Source organism: Capra hircus, chromosome 10 (genome assembly GCF_001704415.2).
Source record: "Capra hircus breed San Clemente chromosome 10, ASM170441v1, whole genome shotgun sequence".
NCBI lineage: Eukaryota > Metazoa > Chordata > Mammalia > Artiodactyla > Bovidae > Capra > Capra hircus.
This window is the reverse complement of record NC_030817.1, coordinates 59798973-59816591: the sequence shown is the minus strand read 5'-3', so window position 1 is coordinate 59816591 and position 17619 is coordinate 59798973. Positions and strand designations below refer to the sequence as shown.

Here is a 17619-nt window from a genome sequence, read left to right as displayed (position 1 = left end):
GTGTCCCACTAGAATAATCCTCCTAACCCGTTTTGGGCACTTGACTTTACTTTGTAAAAACTAGTTTTTTTAAATTTAAAAAATAATATCTACACATGATAAAAATAAACTTCATACAGTATGTAGCAAAGTCTCTCCATCACTCTAGTTCTCCCATTCTGTCTTCTAAAATCAGTCATTTTTTGTATATTCTTCCAGAAATAGCCCAGGTATTACATGTATGTAAGGGAGAAGGGACATACCTCTCTTTACGTTACATCATTCTTAACTATTTGCTATGCCAGTAAATAGGCTAGAGGGCTCATACTTAGATAGATTAAATCTCACAATTACATACCTCAAGGAACTGTCTCATTTCTAAAATTATAAATGCATCAGTAAATGTTTTAAATACTTTTTATAATGGGTGGGGCATTGACCTTAGCTTGCAAATATTTTAATCGGTACTTCATTTTACACAAGGGCTATATACTTTTGAAAATGTGTATGGAAATCAAGTTTTAAAGTTGAAACCTACTTTCAGTATATTAGAGTTGGTTATTTAAAAGAATCCTATGGCTAAATAGTTTGTTGGTTTTTTTTTTTTTAAGAAAAGGATCTTTTTGTAAAACAAACATTCCTCCTCTTAAAAATTTACATTTCAAGTACAATATTAGGGTAATTTAAAGTGAAAAATATTCACAGTTGTTTTCACTGTTATGTGACTCATTTTAAAAATGAAAAGCACATATACTTTTCCAGTGAGAAGAAGAATTCTAAAAGGAACACTTATCAATGCATGGATTGACATAATCATTCAGATTCCCCAATGATTCAGCTGCCCTGTGCTCCCAGGTCTGTTGGAAGCCATGATTTTACCTTTAAGAGGTCCAGGGCAGGATAAGAGATATTTGGAAATTTTAATTCAAGTGGTTCCTGTTGAAAAAGAGAGAAAGAAAACATGGATTTTATTTACAGCATATATTCAAATATAAAGTTATTTCAGATTGAATTTTTGAGTGAGAGAAGCATCTTCCTGGAATCTTCTTTGCCTCCTCCACCCTCTGCCCACCCCACCTCCCACCTATGTCTGTTTCATAAGTTCCTTCTTTCCCCACTTCCAAAATGTTTTATAAGCTTATACTCTCCCCCATCCTCTAAACTGCTTTTCCAAATTTTCTTCCTAACCATTTACCCCCTTTACTTCCTAAAGAACAGATTCAGGTAGCAAACTGTGAGGGAATACTAATTAGAAAAAAAAAAAGAAAAAAAAACACTTGTCAAGCAATTGTTATTTCCCTGTTTTCTGCTCCAATTTATGTAACTTGCCTTGTCTCAGAATAATGTTTGGCATTTCTAGAAAGGGGTCCTGATTATGGCATTTATTGACATTTACCTAAAGGGAGCTATGTAACAAAGATTATTTTTCCCTACTCAGGTGAACAGATGTTCTTGGTTTTCTGGAATAAACACTGTTCTCTCCTCCCACAGGAGCCTGCTGTCCCCCTGATTATGCCACTGTTTAAAGAGTCTCCTGAGCAGACATCCATCAATCTCCTTTGGCCATTTAAGGCTGTTTTGCTCTGATCACAGGCAGGCGACAATCAGGAGTAATAAACACTATAAAATAGAAGGAATGCCATATGTCAGGCAGACAGGCCAGTTCAAGTCTCCCACACTGCAGGCGGATTCTTTACCGTCTGAGCCACCAGGGAAGCCCACACCACTGATAAAGAGGCTAAAACGCAGGAATACTGAGAAACTAAGAGCTAACCAGGCTGAGTCAAATAAATGACCAAGATGAATCGTGTGTATAAAGACGGTGGTTCCCTGGTGCTGCCATCAAGCTTAAGAGCACAGTGTTACTTAGTTCAGGGAACCAGCCAACAGCAACCAATTCCCAAGTGTGGAGTTATTCACCACTGATAAGAAATAAGAGCCTCAGTTTTGGAGTTGCCTAAGATCAACAGGGAAAAATAAAATCCTAAAGCAGATCTGTATGAGCCTTTGAGAGCAGCCCACTCCACTCCCGAAGCTAAACTATTTCTCTTGCTATTTTTGTGCGTTGAATCTGAGCACCACTGAGGGCTGCTATTTCAGCAAGGATGCCTGGGACGAGGCCGGCCGGTTGGCTGTGATAGGCAGGGGCCCATCCTGCCTGCTTAGCCGGTTTCCCTGCCCCAGAAGCATGCAGGCCTCCTTCGGGCAGGGCTGCTGACGGGCAGAGGGACTCGGGCACAGATATTCAACCTGTGCAGCCTCCACGCTGCATCTTCCTGTGTTTCTGTCAACAGGAAATCCCCTGCAGGACAACCTCTGGGAAACCATGGGAAGCCTTTTACACCGATGAAACCTGGGCTGTTTCTGAGGTTTCGCTGGTAGAAGAGCAAACAGGAAGTTCACTAAGGGACATTTAGTGTGACACTGGGAATGTCCAGGTCACAGGGGAGCAGCTGGGTCGCCTGCCATATGTCAGGTGTCATTCCTGCTTCTGCGGCCTTGAAAGCTCGCTGCTGCCCCACTTTCCCTAATTCCCAGTGCTGCCGGAGGGTGGCGGCAGGGAGGCGGGAGGTGGGAGACCTCACTGCAGGACTGGCCCAGAGTCTGCAGGGACAGACAGCTCTGATGGAACCGGCTGGAGCCTCCATCTGGAAACTGAGTGATGGAGGAGGGTTCACTTCAGTGTGAAACTACCTTTCTTAGACAGTAGGAACTCAGGACTTCATAGACCTTAACTGTGCTCTGAAATGTTTCTGATTATAATACAGGCTCATTAGAAGACACTTTAAAAAACCATAAAGAAAGAAACAAATTGTCCCACCACAAAGAGACATTCACTGTTAATATTTTGGTATACTATACCTTGCAGCCATTTATTTCATAAATAGAAAAATCTTTATAGCCTGATTTTCTTGGGATTGTCATATTATTTTATATTTATACATGTAAACATGTATATTTATTTAAAATTCATTAAAATTATGTCAAATTATGGATACTATTTTATAACTTTTTTCATTTAGTAATATGTTACGGACCTTTTTTATCAGGTGATTACATACGAATCTAATTATTTTTATTGGCTATGTGGTATTTCTATTGTAAGGACGTACCATAACCTATTTAATTAATTCTTTAAAGGAAATGATTTCTGTTAAAGAATGTCATATTTCCATCAAAAAAATGTTTGCTGTATCTTTATGCTATTAAGTCACTTCAGTCATGTCTGACTCTGTGCGACCCCAGAGACAGCAGCCCACCAGGCTCCCCCGTCCCTGGGATTCTCCAGGCAAGAACACTGGAGTGGATTGCCATTTCCTTCTCCAGTGCATGAAAGCAAAAGGTGAAAGTGAAGTCACTCAGTCGTGTCTGACCCTCAGCAACCCCATGGACTGCAGCCTTCCAGGCTCCTCTGTCCATGGGATTTTCCAGGCAAGAGTATCTTTCTACTCTTGTCTAATAGTTTCACTGGAGTAAATTCTTGAAAGTAGTTTAGACTACGCACATTTTAAATTTTTTCAGTTTTTGAAAAATATGTGTTTTCTCCACATTGGCCAAAAGAACAGTATCAGAGTGGGGCTGGCCAAGCAAGTTCATCACCATTTTCCCCCATGGTCTGGGACTGAGAGCACAGCAGAGTAGGGGCTTGGACCATGCTGGATTTTCCTGGAGGAGTCATCGTCTACAAGTTGATCAGCTCTGAGCTTTGTAGCTTCAACTGCTGAAAATGATGGACAGGCGAGTTTGGGGCAAAGAGCTCTGCAATCCTGTCCAACATGATGGCTATGCTCTGCTATCAGCTGTCTGTAAATTAGCACTGAAGGCCAGGGCCTTGTAGCGAATTTGCTCCAGGTTTTTTTTCCACTCTTAGACTGATCTTCTGGTGCCAAATGGACCATGGAGCTCAGGCAGGTGCCTAACTATCAAAACCTAGTTAGACTGCAACTCCCCATGTATATTCATTGAGTGAGAATGATCACCACTTAAATACCCTGGTAAACGTAGCTCTGACCTACAGAACTCTTACCAAAATAGGTCACTCACCATATCTTCAGGGTCTGGAATTTTTACCCCACTGAAGTACTGATTTGTGCTAAATACATGTTGGTGCCTAGGAATGAGGTCTCCTTTGGACAAGAAGAAAGAGAAAGGTAAAATTAGATCAGTTATAGATATATTACAAAATACTGGGTATAGTTTTCTGAAACTAACACAATATTGTAAGTCAATTATACTTCAATAAAAATTTTTAAAAAACAAAAAAGAGAAAAACAATGTTTTTCATCCTCTCAAAAACATTAGATCAGTTAGCAAGCACTGCTCTATGGTTTCCTTTCATTGGTGCTGTATTGGACATCACCAGATGGTCAACACCAAAATCAGATTGATTATATTCTTTGCAGCCAAAGATGGAGAAGCTCTATACAGTCAACAAAAACAAGACCAGGAGCTGACTGTGGCTCCAATTGTGAACTCCTTATTGCCAAATTCAGACTCAAATTGAAGAAAGTAGGGAAAACCGCTGGAGCATTCAGGTATGACCTAAATCAAATCCCTTATGATTATACAGTGGAAGTGAGAAATAGATTTAAGGGCCTAGATCTGACTGATAGAGTGCCTGATGAACTATGGAATGAGGTTCGTGACACTGTACAGGAGACAGGGATCAAGACCATCCCCATGGAAAAGAAATGCAAAAAAGCAAAATGGCTGTCTGAGGAGGCCTTACAAATAGCTGTGAAAAGAAGAGAAGCAAAAAGCAAAGGAGAAAAGGAAAGATATAAGCATCTGAATGGAGAGTTCCAAATAATAGCAAGAAGAGGTAAGAAAGCCTTCTTTAGCGATCAATGCAAAGAAATAGAGGAAAAGAACAGAATGGGAAAGACTAGAGATTTCTTCAAGGAAATTAGAGATCCCAAGGGAACACTTCATGCAAAGATGGGCTCGATAAAGGACAGAAATGTTAAGGACCTAACAGAAGCAGAAGATATTAAGAAGAGGTGGCAAGAATACACAGAAGAACTGTACAAAAAAGATCTTCATGACCGAGATAATCACAATGGTGTGATCACTCATCTAGAGTCAGACATCCTGGAATGTGAAGTAAAGTGGGCCTTAGAAAGCATCACTACGAACAAAGCTAGTGGAGGTGATGGCATTCCAGTTGAGCTGTTTCAAATCCTGAAAGATGATGCTGTGAAAGTGCTGCACTCAATATGCCAGCAAGTTTGGAAAACTCAGCAGTGGCCACAGGACTGGAAAAGGTCAGTTTTCATTCCAATCCCAAAGAAAGGCAATGCCAAAGAATGCTCAAACTACCGCACAATTGCATGCATGCTAGTAAAGTAATGCTCAAAATTCTCCAAGCCAGGCTTCAGCAATACATGAACCGTGAACTTCCTGATGTTCAAGCTGGTTTTAGAAAAGGCAGAGGAACCAGAGATCAAATTGCCAACATCCGCTGGATCATGGAAAAAGCAAGAGAGTTCCAGAAAAACATCTATTTCTGCTTTATTGACTATGCCAAAGCCTTTGACTGTGTGGATCACAATAAACTGTGGAAAATTCTTCAAGAGATGACCTGCCTCCTGAGAAATCTGTATGCAGGTCAGGAAGCAACAGTTAGAACTGGACATGGAACAACAGACTGGTTCCAAATAGGAAAAGGAGTACGTCAAGGCTCTATCCTGTTCCCCTGCTTCTTTAACTTATATGCAGAGTACATGATGAGAAATGCTGGACTGGAAGAAATACAAGGTGGAATCAAGATTGCTGGGAGAAATATCAATAACCTCAGATATGCAGATGATACCACCCTTATGGCAGAAAGTAAAGAAGAACTAAAAAGCCTCCTGATGAAAGTGAAAGTGAAAAAGTTGGCTTAAAGCTCAACATTCAGAAAACGAAGATCATGGCATCCGGTCCCATCACTTCATGGGAAATAGACGGGGAAACAGTGGAAACAGTGTCAGACTTTATTTTGGGGGGCTCCAAAATCACTGCAGATGGTGACTGCAGCCATGAAATTAAAAGATGCTTACTCCTTGGAAGAAAAGTTATGACCAACCTAGATAGCATATTCAAAAGCAGAGACATTACTTTGCCGACTAAGGTCCGTCTAGTCAAGGCTATGGTTTTTCCTGTGGTCATGTATGGATGTGAGAGTTGGACTGTGAAGAAGGCTGAGCGCCGAAAAATTGATGCTTTTGAACTGTGGAGTTGGAGAAGACTCTTGAGAGTCCCTTGGACTGCAAGGGATCCAACCAGTCCATTCTGAAGGAGATCAGCCCTGGGATTTCTTTGGAAGGAATGATGCTAAAGCTGAAAATCCAGTACTTTGGCCACCTCATGCGAAGGGTTGACTCATTGGAAAAGACTCTGATGCTGGGAGGGATTGGAGGCAGGAGGAGAAGGGGACGACCAAGGATGAGATAGCTGGATGGCATCACTGACTTGATGGGCGTGAGTTTGAGTGAACTCCGGGAGCCGGTGATGGACAGGGAGGCCTGGCGTACTGTGATTCATGGTGTCGCAAAGAGTCGGACACGACTGAGCGACTCGGAACTGAACTTAACATACCTACGAAGGACACTGTTTATGGAGCCATTACAATGAGGCTCTGAGAGTTTCCCTGTTTTGTGACTGTAAAGGGCACTGGATGAGACTAGGAACTTGCTCTGCTCTGACATGGGTAAAAGTATCTGGTTTCCAAAAGATGGGACAAAAACCAGCACTTACCCAAGGTTTTCCTAATCAGATAGAGCTGATCCACATCTGATTTTCCTGGCCATAGAGGAACCCCTGACAGCAGCTCAGCAAAGACACAGCCAATCGCCCAAACATCTACTGGGGGTCCGTACTGCGTGTCCCCCACCAGCAGCTCTGGGGAGCGGTACCACCTGGTAGCCACGTAGTCTGTGTAGTAGTCGCTCGGTCCAGCTGGCCAGCCATGGGACATGGAAATAGACGGAGCAGTGCAGGGAGTCAGAACCGGGAGGGCGAAGACCTGGGAAATCAAACTCGTGCCCCACCTGCGGTTTTTCCAAATCGGTGCTTCACAGCACTGGTTACACATGAAAACCACCTGGAACATAGTCCTTTTTGAAAATTACTGATGTTTGAGCCCCACACCAGTCTAGTTAAACCAGAATCCCTAGAGGGGTATCAATATGGTGTTTAGAGTTTATTGCTTCCCAGATGATTCTAATCTACAGCCAACATTAAAAGCCACTCTTCTAAAATAGTAGTTTTTAAAAGCACTATTTTAGCAAAAAATGAAGGGTAATATACATATTAGTAAGCCCTTTATTGTGATAAAATTTACATATAGCATATACATTTTTAAACCACTGTATGTGTGTTTTCATTAATTGTAGACTTGCAAGCTTATGCCCTAAATATACAAGAACTAGCTTCCTATAGCACTTAGATCCCTTATCATATTAACAATCTCCCTGGCTTTGACACTTAACTAAAGAAAACTTTGATACTCACTCAAAAGTCGAGCGAATCCAAAGTCGCAAAGCTTAATCACAGACTGTTTCGTGACGAGGATGTTTTCCGGCTTCACATCCCTGTGTATGCACTAGTCACAAACATCAAACCCGAGCAGATTAAACAGGAGCAACCCTAATATATGGACTAAATAAAATACGTGAATATCCAGCAAATATCTGAGGCTGTTTGAACCTCTCAATGACCTTTTAGATAACAGACTACAAAACAGTAGCCTAAAATAAATCTAGCACCATAACCACCATAGCCTGAATCAACCCCAGTTCCTGAAGGGCCCTAAAGGACCAATAAATGTGGAAAAAAATAAAATAAAAGTAGAGTAGCAAGATAAATAATAATTTTTTTAGTAGAAGTACATCCCATGTAGTGTTTGGAACATATTTATACTTAAGTGTTTATGACTGTTTACTTGAAATTCAAATTTAACCGGGTGTATTTAATCTGGCTACCTTAGGTGACAGAGGAAATGTTAAAAGGCTCTGGGTGAGGACTGCAGCATGGCTGCAGGAGCTGCAAGTTGGTGCCTAAGCAGAATTCATAATCCAGTTGTTTAACTGAGAACAGAACACATTCCGCCTGGTAAACAGGACAAGCCCTGGGCCTGCTGAGATAAGCTGAGGAAGAGATGGGTGGGAAGCAGCAGCTTGCCAAGAGACCTCCCTTCCAGCTCTGACATTTGTCCCCACAAGATAAACAAACGCGGGCAGCGCACACCCTCTGGGGAGTCACTAGATGTCAGCTCCATCCCACACACATCCAGCCTCCTTACTGCCCCTCCACCCCACCGGATGTAGCCCCCACGCCACCACCAGGGATTAGACACAAATCACCTGTGGTTTCCAGACCACAGCTGACATTGTTTAACAGGGTGATGTTAGAAGAATGCTTAAGAACCTTCACATGATTTTCCTATTAAATGGTGCTTTTTTTGGTAAGGAACAAATCTTCAACAACAATAAAAACAACCAATTAGCAATTACATAAAAATAACAGTGAGGTCAAAATACTGTTCAGGCTCCTAATAACCTTCTCTCCATTGTTATCCTCTCTGGAGGAGAATGTTGGCGGCTTCTGCAATCCGAGAGACCCTCTCTGGTTTAGGGCTGATACCCTGGGGTGTTCTTGACTTTCTAAAATTTGGAGCTAGGACAGAGGTTCCTCTTATGCCTGGCCTAGTTCTCACTCCAAAGGATCTTCAGGGTGAGACCTGGGTGTCAGTGTTTCCCCACGGGTATTTATTATTCTGGAAAAATTGGGGGGGGGACAATTTCTGAATTATTTTGTTACAACAGATCTGGTTCTCAGCAATTAATGGCCCTGAGATCTCCACTTTTTTACCCCTGGCTTCAAATATTACTATAATGGGTACACCCTGGAATATCGTGATGACAGATGGTCAGAAGTACTTGTAAGCAAGAATGTGCTCCTATTCTGTTCTGGGAATTCTTTACAAGTTTCTACAGCCCTCCCCCCAAGCACATGTGGCCAGTTTCAGGGGCTCTCCAGGGAGCTGTGGTATGCATTATATTTGCTCTTCGTGTCTCTGCTTTTCCCCACCAGGGCCTTTCTGCCGTCTCTCTCGCTCCCCCCACTCTCCCACCCCGCTCCTAAAACCTGCTATCAGGAAACTGCTGGCCCTCACTCGCAGTGAAGAGCAGTACATATAAGGCATCCATACTCCCTGGTGTGCACGCATTTGGACACAGATTGTAGCCTTCAGCTAGGTGGAGGCTCAGCTGGGAGAAGTGCTGCCTACTCTCATATTTCCTTCTGGGAAGGCAGCTTCAGGGGAAAAAAAAATTAGAACAGCTCGAGGAAGGCATTTCAGCCCTACCAGTGAAATTGACCCTGGACGTTGTCAGGATGACAAAATGCAGTAAACTGCCCTTGGGGCCAAAATGAAGCTCTGATATTGGAGTCTGGCTTCCTGCATGCAGGGAGTGGGCTGTGTTGAAGCCAAGGGAGTAGCAGGCTACCCAGTATTTGTGAAGTCCCACCACGTGGGCAGCAGTCCACTGTATCTCCTGCTAGCCTTGCTGTGGCTGAGAGTGCTCACGAGGTTTCCACTGGCTGCTTCGTTGCAGCCCTGGCACTTCTAACTCACCTACGCAGACACGAGCAGGTGTGCATCACACTTGGGACTCCACGTAATGTATGCAACAGGCATGAGTCACCTGGGGTTCCCCTCCCCAATTTCACAGTATTTTGAGGGTACCAGAGCAACATGGACTCCAAGTGGGAAGGAGTCTACCTTAAATCTGGGCAGTTTCTAAGCAACATAAACAAAACTACTTTCTCAAAATCATAAACATACATCTTTAAAATGTGAACAAGAAGGAATAGCTTAGGTCGGCATTTTTAGCTTCTATGTACTCCTCAAACAGGCTTATAAAGACTTGGGTGAAAAAGGCCTATCTACAAAAGTATGATATAAACTCTGTACAAAGATTCCACCTCAGGTGAAAGGCAGCCTTCTGATTTTTAGAGGGGGATCATGAGACTTACACTGTGTTTATGGCAAAAATTTACAGCTTGCAGTGTCTGCCAAGTTATGCTCTTCACGAGATGTTCTGGTACCCTAAAAAAAAAAGAAGCAACACAGATACACTCTTTAGTGTTTCGATGGAATTCAGCTCAAAAAAGGAAATAAACCAAGACACGCTCAAGTAGTGGAAAACCCTAGGTGACACATACGGTCATCTAACTCATTGGAGAGGGTCCAGAGTGTAGAAAACCTGTGATGAGAACACTGCTGAAGTCCAGGGATGGCAAGGTGCAACATCTACGCCTCCAGAAAAGGACCATGAAGCCCCAGTGGGATTTCAGCAAGTACTGAGGGCCACCTACCTCGAACATCTGTGACTGGGAACCTGCCTGGTAACTGGAGTTCCATTGCTATAAGGAGCTTTTTGTTGATGGCAAGTTAGTGAATATCAAGCATAAAAGATGCTGCCTATTTTTTCAAGTTGCCCCAACCAATGGCCTTGAAGTAGAACTCATCTTCCACAGATGGGCCTGGGGTTTTTTCAGATTCCTGAGGAAGCACTTTTTTTTTTAGGTAATGAAGGTTTTATTGAAGGTAAAGAGGAGGTTTACATTGCACACCATACAACAGGCCAGAATAACCAACCTGTGTGTGTTTCCCACATAGGCAGCTTGGTTCTTTCCTCACACGTCTTTTCTCTGGTAGCCGGTTGCATCCTGCTTACATCTTCCTGCCCTGTCCTCTATCACAACATCTAAACTTTATTCCAATGTTCTTAGCACTTCCTCCCTGACTGTAGGTTTACATAACCAGGGCAACCAATAGCCTACTAGGTCCTTTGTGCAAATCAGGAAACAGCACCACCTTTCAGCGCACTTCTTAAAAATATTTATTTATTTAATTTTACTGGCTGCCCTGGGTATTAGTTGCAGCATACAGGATCTTTAGCTGTAGCATGTGGGATCTATTTCCCTGACCAGGGATCAAACCTGGACCCCATGCACTGGAAGCATGGAGTCTTAGCCACTGGACTGCTAGGGAAATCCCCTGAGAGTATTTCTTTTTAAGTATTAGGCAATGAGTAAAATGAATGCTAGTGGTAAAGAACTTGCTTGCCAGTGCAGGAGACATAAGAGACCTGGGTTCAATCCCTGGGTGGGGAAGATCCCCTGGAGGAGAGCATGGCAACCCACTCCAGTATTCCTGCCTGGAGAATCTCATGGATAGAGGAACCTAGCGGGCTACAGTCCACGGGGTCACAAAGAGTCCGACATGACTGAAGCGACTTAGCATGCATTCAAAATGAACCACAGAAAGAATACATTTATTTTTCAGAGACTCTGGCCTACCAGTTAGACTTACTGTTTTCACAAATCAAACATTAAACAATGTTGTTGTGATCCTCAGCCAGAACTAATATGTATACTAGGGAGGAAACTCTTGAGTACTCGTGTCAAGGTGACCCAAAAAAGTCACTTCCAGCCTCTGGGAGGGGGTATGAGGCCACTGTTGTCACAGGCCAGATGTTCAGGAAATCCTTTCAGGCAGATAAGGGGATGCTGTAACAGTGGGACAATGTGGAGGAAACAAAGAGGCCACTTCCAGGAAGAAGATCTGGGACACTCCTGGGCTGAAGTAGCTTTTCTCCAATTTCTCTTCCTTATTCTAATGACACAGGGTAGAGATGCCAGAAAAATCTCACCTGTCTAGAAAGAAAGGCCTAGAAAAACACAACTAAGACAAGGACATTTCAGGTGACGTGCTTTCCCCAAGCCTCCACTTTTTGTCCAGAAAAAAACAATAAACAGAATATATTTTGATTGTGTAACCAAGTATTCATATACGGTTATTCAGAACCAGGCATCTAGTCTCTAAGAACATTTCCCAAAAGAAATTATGCAAAAAAGAGCATGTAAAAGTAAATTATAATAGTGTATCATTCAGTTCAGTTCACTTCAGTCGCTCAGTCGTGTCCGACTCTTTGCGCCCCATGAATCACAGCACGCCAGGCCTCCCTGTCCATCACCGGCTCCCGGAGTTCACTCAAACTCACGCCCATCGAGTTGGTGATGCCATCCAGCCATCTCATCCTCGGTCGTCCCCTTCTCCTCCTGCCCCAAATCCCTCCCAGCATCAGAGTCTTTTCCAATGAGTCAACCCTTCGCATGAGGTGGCCAAAGTACTGGATTTTCAGCTTTAGCATCATTCCTTCCAAAGAAATCCCAGGGCTGATCTCCTTCAGAATGGACTGGTTGGATCCCTTGCAGTCCAAGGGACTCTCAAGAGTCTTCTCCAACTCCACAGTTCAAAAGCATCTATTCTTCAGCACTCAGCCTTCTTCAGAGTCCAACTCTCACATCCATATATGACCACAGGAAAAACCATAGCCTTGACTAGATGGACCTTAGTCGGCAAAGTAATGTCTCTGCTTTTGAATATGCTATCTAGGTTGGTCATAACTTTTCTTCCAAGGAGTAAGCATCTTTTAATTTCATGGCTGCAGTCACCATCTGCAGTGATTTTGGAGCCCCCCAAAATAAAGTCTGACACTGTTTCCACTATTTCCCCATCAATTTCCTATGAAGTGATGGGACCGGATGCCATGATCTACGTTTTCTGAATATTGAGCTTTATGCCAACTTTTTCACTCTACTCTTTCACTTTCATCAAGAGGCTTTTTAGTTCCTCTTCATTTTCTGCTATAAGGGTGGTGTCATCTGCATATCTGAGGTTATTGATATTTCTCCTGGAAATCTTTATTCCAATTTGTGTTTCTTCCAGCCCAGCGTTTCTCATGATGTACTCTGCATAGAAGTTAAATAAGCAGGTATAGAACCTTGACATACTCCTTTTCCTATTTGGAACCAGTCTGTTGTTCCATGTCCAGTTATAACTGTTGCTTCCTGACCTGCATACAGAGATTTCAAGAGGCAAGTCAGGTGGTCTGGTATTCCCATCTCTTTCAGAATTTTCCACAGTTTATTGTGATCCACACAGTCAAAGGCTTTGGCATAGTCAATAAAGCAGAAATAGATGTTTTTCTGGAACTCTCTTGCTTTTTCCATGATCCAGCGGATGTTGGCAATTTGATCTCTGGTTCCTCTGCCTTTTCTAAACCCGGCTTGAACATCAGGAAGTTCATGGTTCACGTATTGCTGAAGCCTGGCTTGGAGAATTTCGAGCATTACTTTACTAGCGTGTGAGATGAGTGCAATTGTACAGTAGTTGGAGCATTCTTTGGCATTGCCTTTCTTTGGAACTGGAATGAAAACTGACCTTTTCCAGTCCTGTGGCCACTGCTGAGTTTTCCAAACTTGCTGGCATATTGAGTGCAGCACTTTCACAGCATCATCTTTCAGGATTTGAAACAGCTCAACTGGAATGCCATCACCTCCACTAGCTTTGTCCATAGTGATGCTTTCTAAGGCCCACTTTACTTCACATTCCAGGATGTCTGGCTCTAGATGAGTGATCACACCATAATGATTATCTGGGTCGTGAAGGTCTTTTTTGTACAGTTCTTCTGTGTATTCTTGCCACCTTTTCTTAATATCTTCTGCTTCTGTTAGGTCCAGACCATTTCTGTCCTTTATCGAGCCCATCTTTGCATGAAATGTTCCCTTGGTATCTCTAATTTTCTTGAAGAGATCTCTAGTCTTTCCCATTCTGTTCTTTTCCTCTATTTCTTTGCATTGATTGCTGAAGAAGGCTTTCTTATCTCTTCTTGCTATTCTCTGGAACTCTGCATTCAGATGCTTATATCTTTCCTTTTCTCCTTTACTTTTCACCTCTCTTCTTTTCACAGCTATTTGTAAGGCCTCCTCAGACAGCCATTTTGCTTTTTTGCATTTCTTTTCCATGGGGATGGTCTTGATCCCTGTCTCCTGTACAATGTCACGAACCTCATTCCATAGCTCATCAGGCACTCTATCTATCAGATCTAGGCCCTTAAATCTATTTCTCACTTCCACTGTATAATCATAAGGGATTTGATTTAGGTCATACCTGAATGCTCCAGCGGTTTTCCCTACTTTCTTCAATTTGAGTCTGAATTTGGTAATAAGGAGTTCATGATCTGAGCCATAGTCAGATTTCTCTTCAAAACATATAGAGTGTATCATTAGTGCTCGTCTAACACTAAGTACCTTATTACACAATTTTCAAACGTAAAAACTCTGTGCAAGCTACCTAGTACCATCTTGGGTCAGCTACTCACTTCACTTTCCGATTTTTCCATGCATTTTATCTGATCTTTAAGACCGTTTTTATGACGATGATAGAAGTCAAGTTTTTCACTCTCAGATAAGGGAGTGACAGATATGGAAAGAAAGAAGAATAGAATCTCTTCTGTGGTGTTCGATTAGGATTGGATACACATGCATGTACAGAGGGTGCTGCCCTGGAAAGGGTGCTGATATCTGACACAGGTGCTCTAGAAAGCTTCTTGACATAGGACAATATCTGAGGTAGTGGTTAAGGTGAGGAGAAGTGGCCAGATTTTTATAGAAAAAAAATCCATAGTTTAGAAATAGAGTCTTCAGGATTCTCCGAGAGACGATATGAGATTCAGAGAGGAGTCAAGGAATGACACCAAGGTGTCAGCTTGAGTCGCTGGTTTATAGTGGGGCCCTTCCCTGGTAGCTCAGATGATACAGAATCCGCCTGCAATGCAGTAGACCAGGGTTCAGTCCCTCGTTCAGGAAGATCTCCTGGAGAAGGGAAGGGCAACCCACTCCAGTATTCTTGCCTGGGAAATCCCACGGACCAAGAAGCCTGGTAGGGTACAGTCCATGGGGCTGCAAAGAGTCAGGCACGCCTGAGTGACTAACACACTTACTGTGGAGAACGCTAGGGGAAGAACTGGTTTCGGGGAGGGAAGAGAAGTTGGATGAGATGCTTCTTAGCCATACCCGGGAAGACTCGGGGAAGGGAGCCCTGAACTCAGAAGGGAGATGTACATTTGGGAAGCATAAGCTTAGTGATAGAATTTAGAGCTCTGGGACTGGATGAAGCCACTTAAGAGGTGAATCCAGAAAAAAGAAGAGGTCAAGCCCAGAGGCCCTCAACATGCAGAGATCAGAAAAAGGAGGCGGACCCAGCAAGACTGGGGTTGGTCCTCAAGTGAAGTAAGATGACACTCAGGAGAAGTGTCCCTGAAGCCAACTGAAAAAAGTGTTTCAAAGGACTTCTGGGTTAAGTTGGTGGATAGAACACACCGATCTATTTTCAATCTCTTCTAAAATCTAACTAGAACTACACTAAAGATCAATCAAAATATAAGCCATCCTCTCACCCTCAGGCAGCTTACAGTATCTTTGGGAAGATAAAAGTGCAAGACAAGACATGTTGAGAGCAGATGAGAGCGACATCTGTTCCTCTGGGGCCCGCTGGGCTGCGGTCCAGCTCAGCAGAGGCACTCCCTCCAGAGAGGGTGGAGTGAATCCATCTTCCACTAGTGGGAACAGGGGAAGGGGGAGCACCTGTGGGTCCTCCACACAGCTTTCCTCCTGTCTGCTTTGGGGACTCTGTTTTACCCCCAGGAACATAAAAGCTTCCCAAGAGCTTTCCCAAGGAGGAGTACGGGGTGTCATTAAAAATGTCTGTGGTCTAGATTTCTGTGCGACTGTACCATTTTTACTGAAGATAGAGATGCTTGGTCACAACAAGCAAGCAAAGCCAGATTAAGGAAGACAAGACATCCAGGAAGCAGTGAATCCAACCCTAGAGAAATTCCAAAAGGGGATTCCAAGGATGACAGCAAAGGGAAGTCCCAGGAGGACAGCTGGTCCGCAGGCATGGAGAACAAGCCAGACAGATGGAGAATGGGGATCTAAGTGCAGGACATTATCAGGAGGGAGAAAAGGAATAGATTACCTGATATGATTATCCTGCGGAAAAGTATACTAAGAGACTATTAAAAAGAGTGGGGAAAGTTAGCAGTAGGGTTAAAGAATACTAAGCAAATTTTAAAAATAAGGCAAATATTAATTTGCAGAAAAAAGTATAAAAAGAAACTCCAGTATGGTAAAATGCTCAACTATAAGTAATATTTCCATAGGCATAATAATAGGAACAGTGAATTCTGAATTAATGAAATTTTAATATAACTATTTGGGGGGAGAAGAAAGGGGAAGCAGAGGAAATAATGGTATAGGAAAACTAAATCCTCATCTATCAGAATAGTCTGTAGATAATGTCTAAAAATTAATATATGATAACAGTATATCACTCTTTTATGACATCATTATATTGCTAGATTTAATTCACTGGGATTTTTGCATCTAGTTTATGAAGGATATCCATCTGTCATTTTCTTTCCTTGAGATGCCCTTGTCTAGTTCTGGTATCAGGCTATAGTGGCCTCATAATGTGACTTGGAAATTGTTTCTTCCTTCTTTATTTCATGAAAGAGTTTGTGTAGGATTGCTAATATTTCTTCCTTTTATGTTTGAAGAAAATCATTCATCAAATATTATAATAATAGAAACCAAAGGAGTGTGACTATAAGAAAAAAAACAAATACACATCATTGGAGATAAGATGAACTGGTTCAGTCTGACAAACCCTGAGCCAATAATATCATTTTGAGAACTTCTAAAGAAAAACTAGAAAAGAAGAAAAATCTATTTGTAGGAAGATTTTGATAGCAGAATCATTTAGCAGACAAAACACTGAAAATGGCCTCTACTCAACAATGGAGGAACGGCAGATGGTAATACGAGATGTAATACCCTACAGTTAGTAATAGATCTAAAAATTATACTGCAACATATATAGAAATGCATGTGAGAGAATATTAAGTGAAGAACAGATTGGGGTTGGGGGAGGGAAGCAGTCGTTTCATCATAGCAACGTGGAGAATGTAGCACTTAGTTTGGAAGGGCGGCCAGTAGCCTGGCTCCTTTTTATGATGGTCTTCAGGCTTTCAGATACGGACACTAAATTTTGTCAGTATACTAAGACAGTATCCATTACAAAGGGGCAGGTGAACATTAAACAAATTTAGTAGCCTGATAGATAAAGCAAATTTATTCATCCATCTTCAAATTCTGAATGCCAGTTTATGTTCTCTTGGTAGGCAATTCCATAGAGACACACAAGTTCTAATCAGAATGGTGTTTGGTGAGGAAAGAGTTGAAATGAAGGAAAGTACACAGTTTGGTTATTGCCTTCAGACTGAGATGGTTTAATTGTACCCATCTCCAGATTAAAAGGGTCTTGTCCTTAGATAAAATGTGCGTGATCAGCCCAGCATCCATCCTACACCTTTAAGGATGATTTGCATATCTCTGCCCTGATGCATTATGTGTTGGTTTCACAAAATAACTCCCAGAAAGCAAGCTTCTGCCTCTCCTTCCAAGTTTTGGGAACGAAGGCCTATGACCCTAATGTTCTGACAACAGAATGGAAATGAACAGAGAGAAACCTAAACAACTGCTGCGGGAAAGTGAAAAGGTCAAAGTGCATTTTAAACATTTCTTCAGAACTAAGAGAGACAAGAGAGCTGACAAAGAAAGAGCATGGATCTGGGGCCAGGTGGCCAATACAGTGACTGTCCTTTCCTCCACTGCTTCTCTAATATTCGCCACATAGTAAGAAGTCAAACCGTCAACAACCATTCAAGGTTCACTTCTACCCAA

The 17619-nt window shown here is 42.5% G+C and overlaps 1 protein-coding gene across 2 annotated transcripts in view; it reads right to left on the bottom strand.

Annotated features, from left to right (window-relative positions):
• Window positions 1-17619, bottom strand: part of CDKL1 (cyclin dependent kinase like 1) — a 57249-nt gene that overhangs the window by 4353 nt on the left and 35277 nt on the right. For both annotated transcript variants that reach the window (XM_018054368.1, XM_018054370.1), the window contains exons 4-8: window positions 10000-10072; window positions 7474-7564; window positions 6718-6918; window positions 4024-4106; window positions 859-915 (exon numbers count right to left, since the gene is read on the bottom strand). In XM_018054368.1, coding sequence (XP_017909857.1) covers window positions 859-915; window positions 4024-4106; window positions 6718-6918; window positions 7474-7564; window positions 10000-10072 — 505 coding nt within the window. The remainder of the gene's footprint in view (window positions 1-858; window positions 916-4023; window positions 4107-6717; window positions 6919-7473; window positions 7565-9999; window positions 10073-17619) is intronic.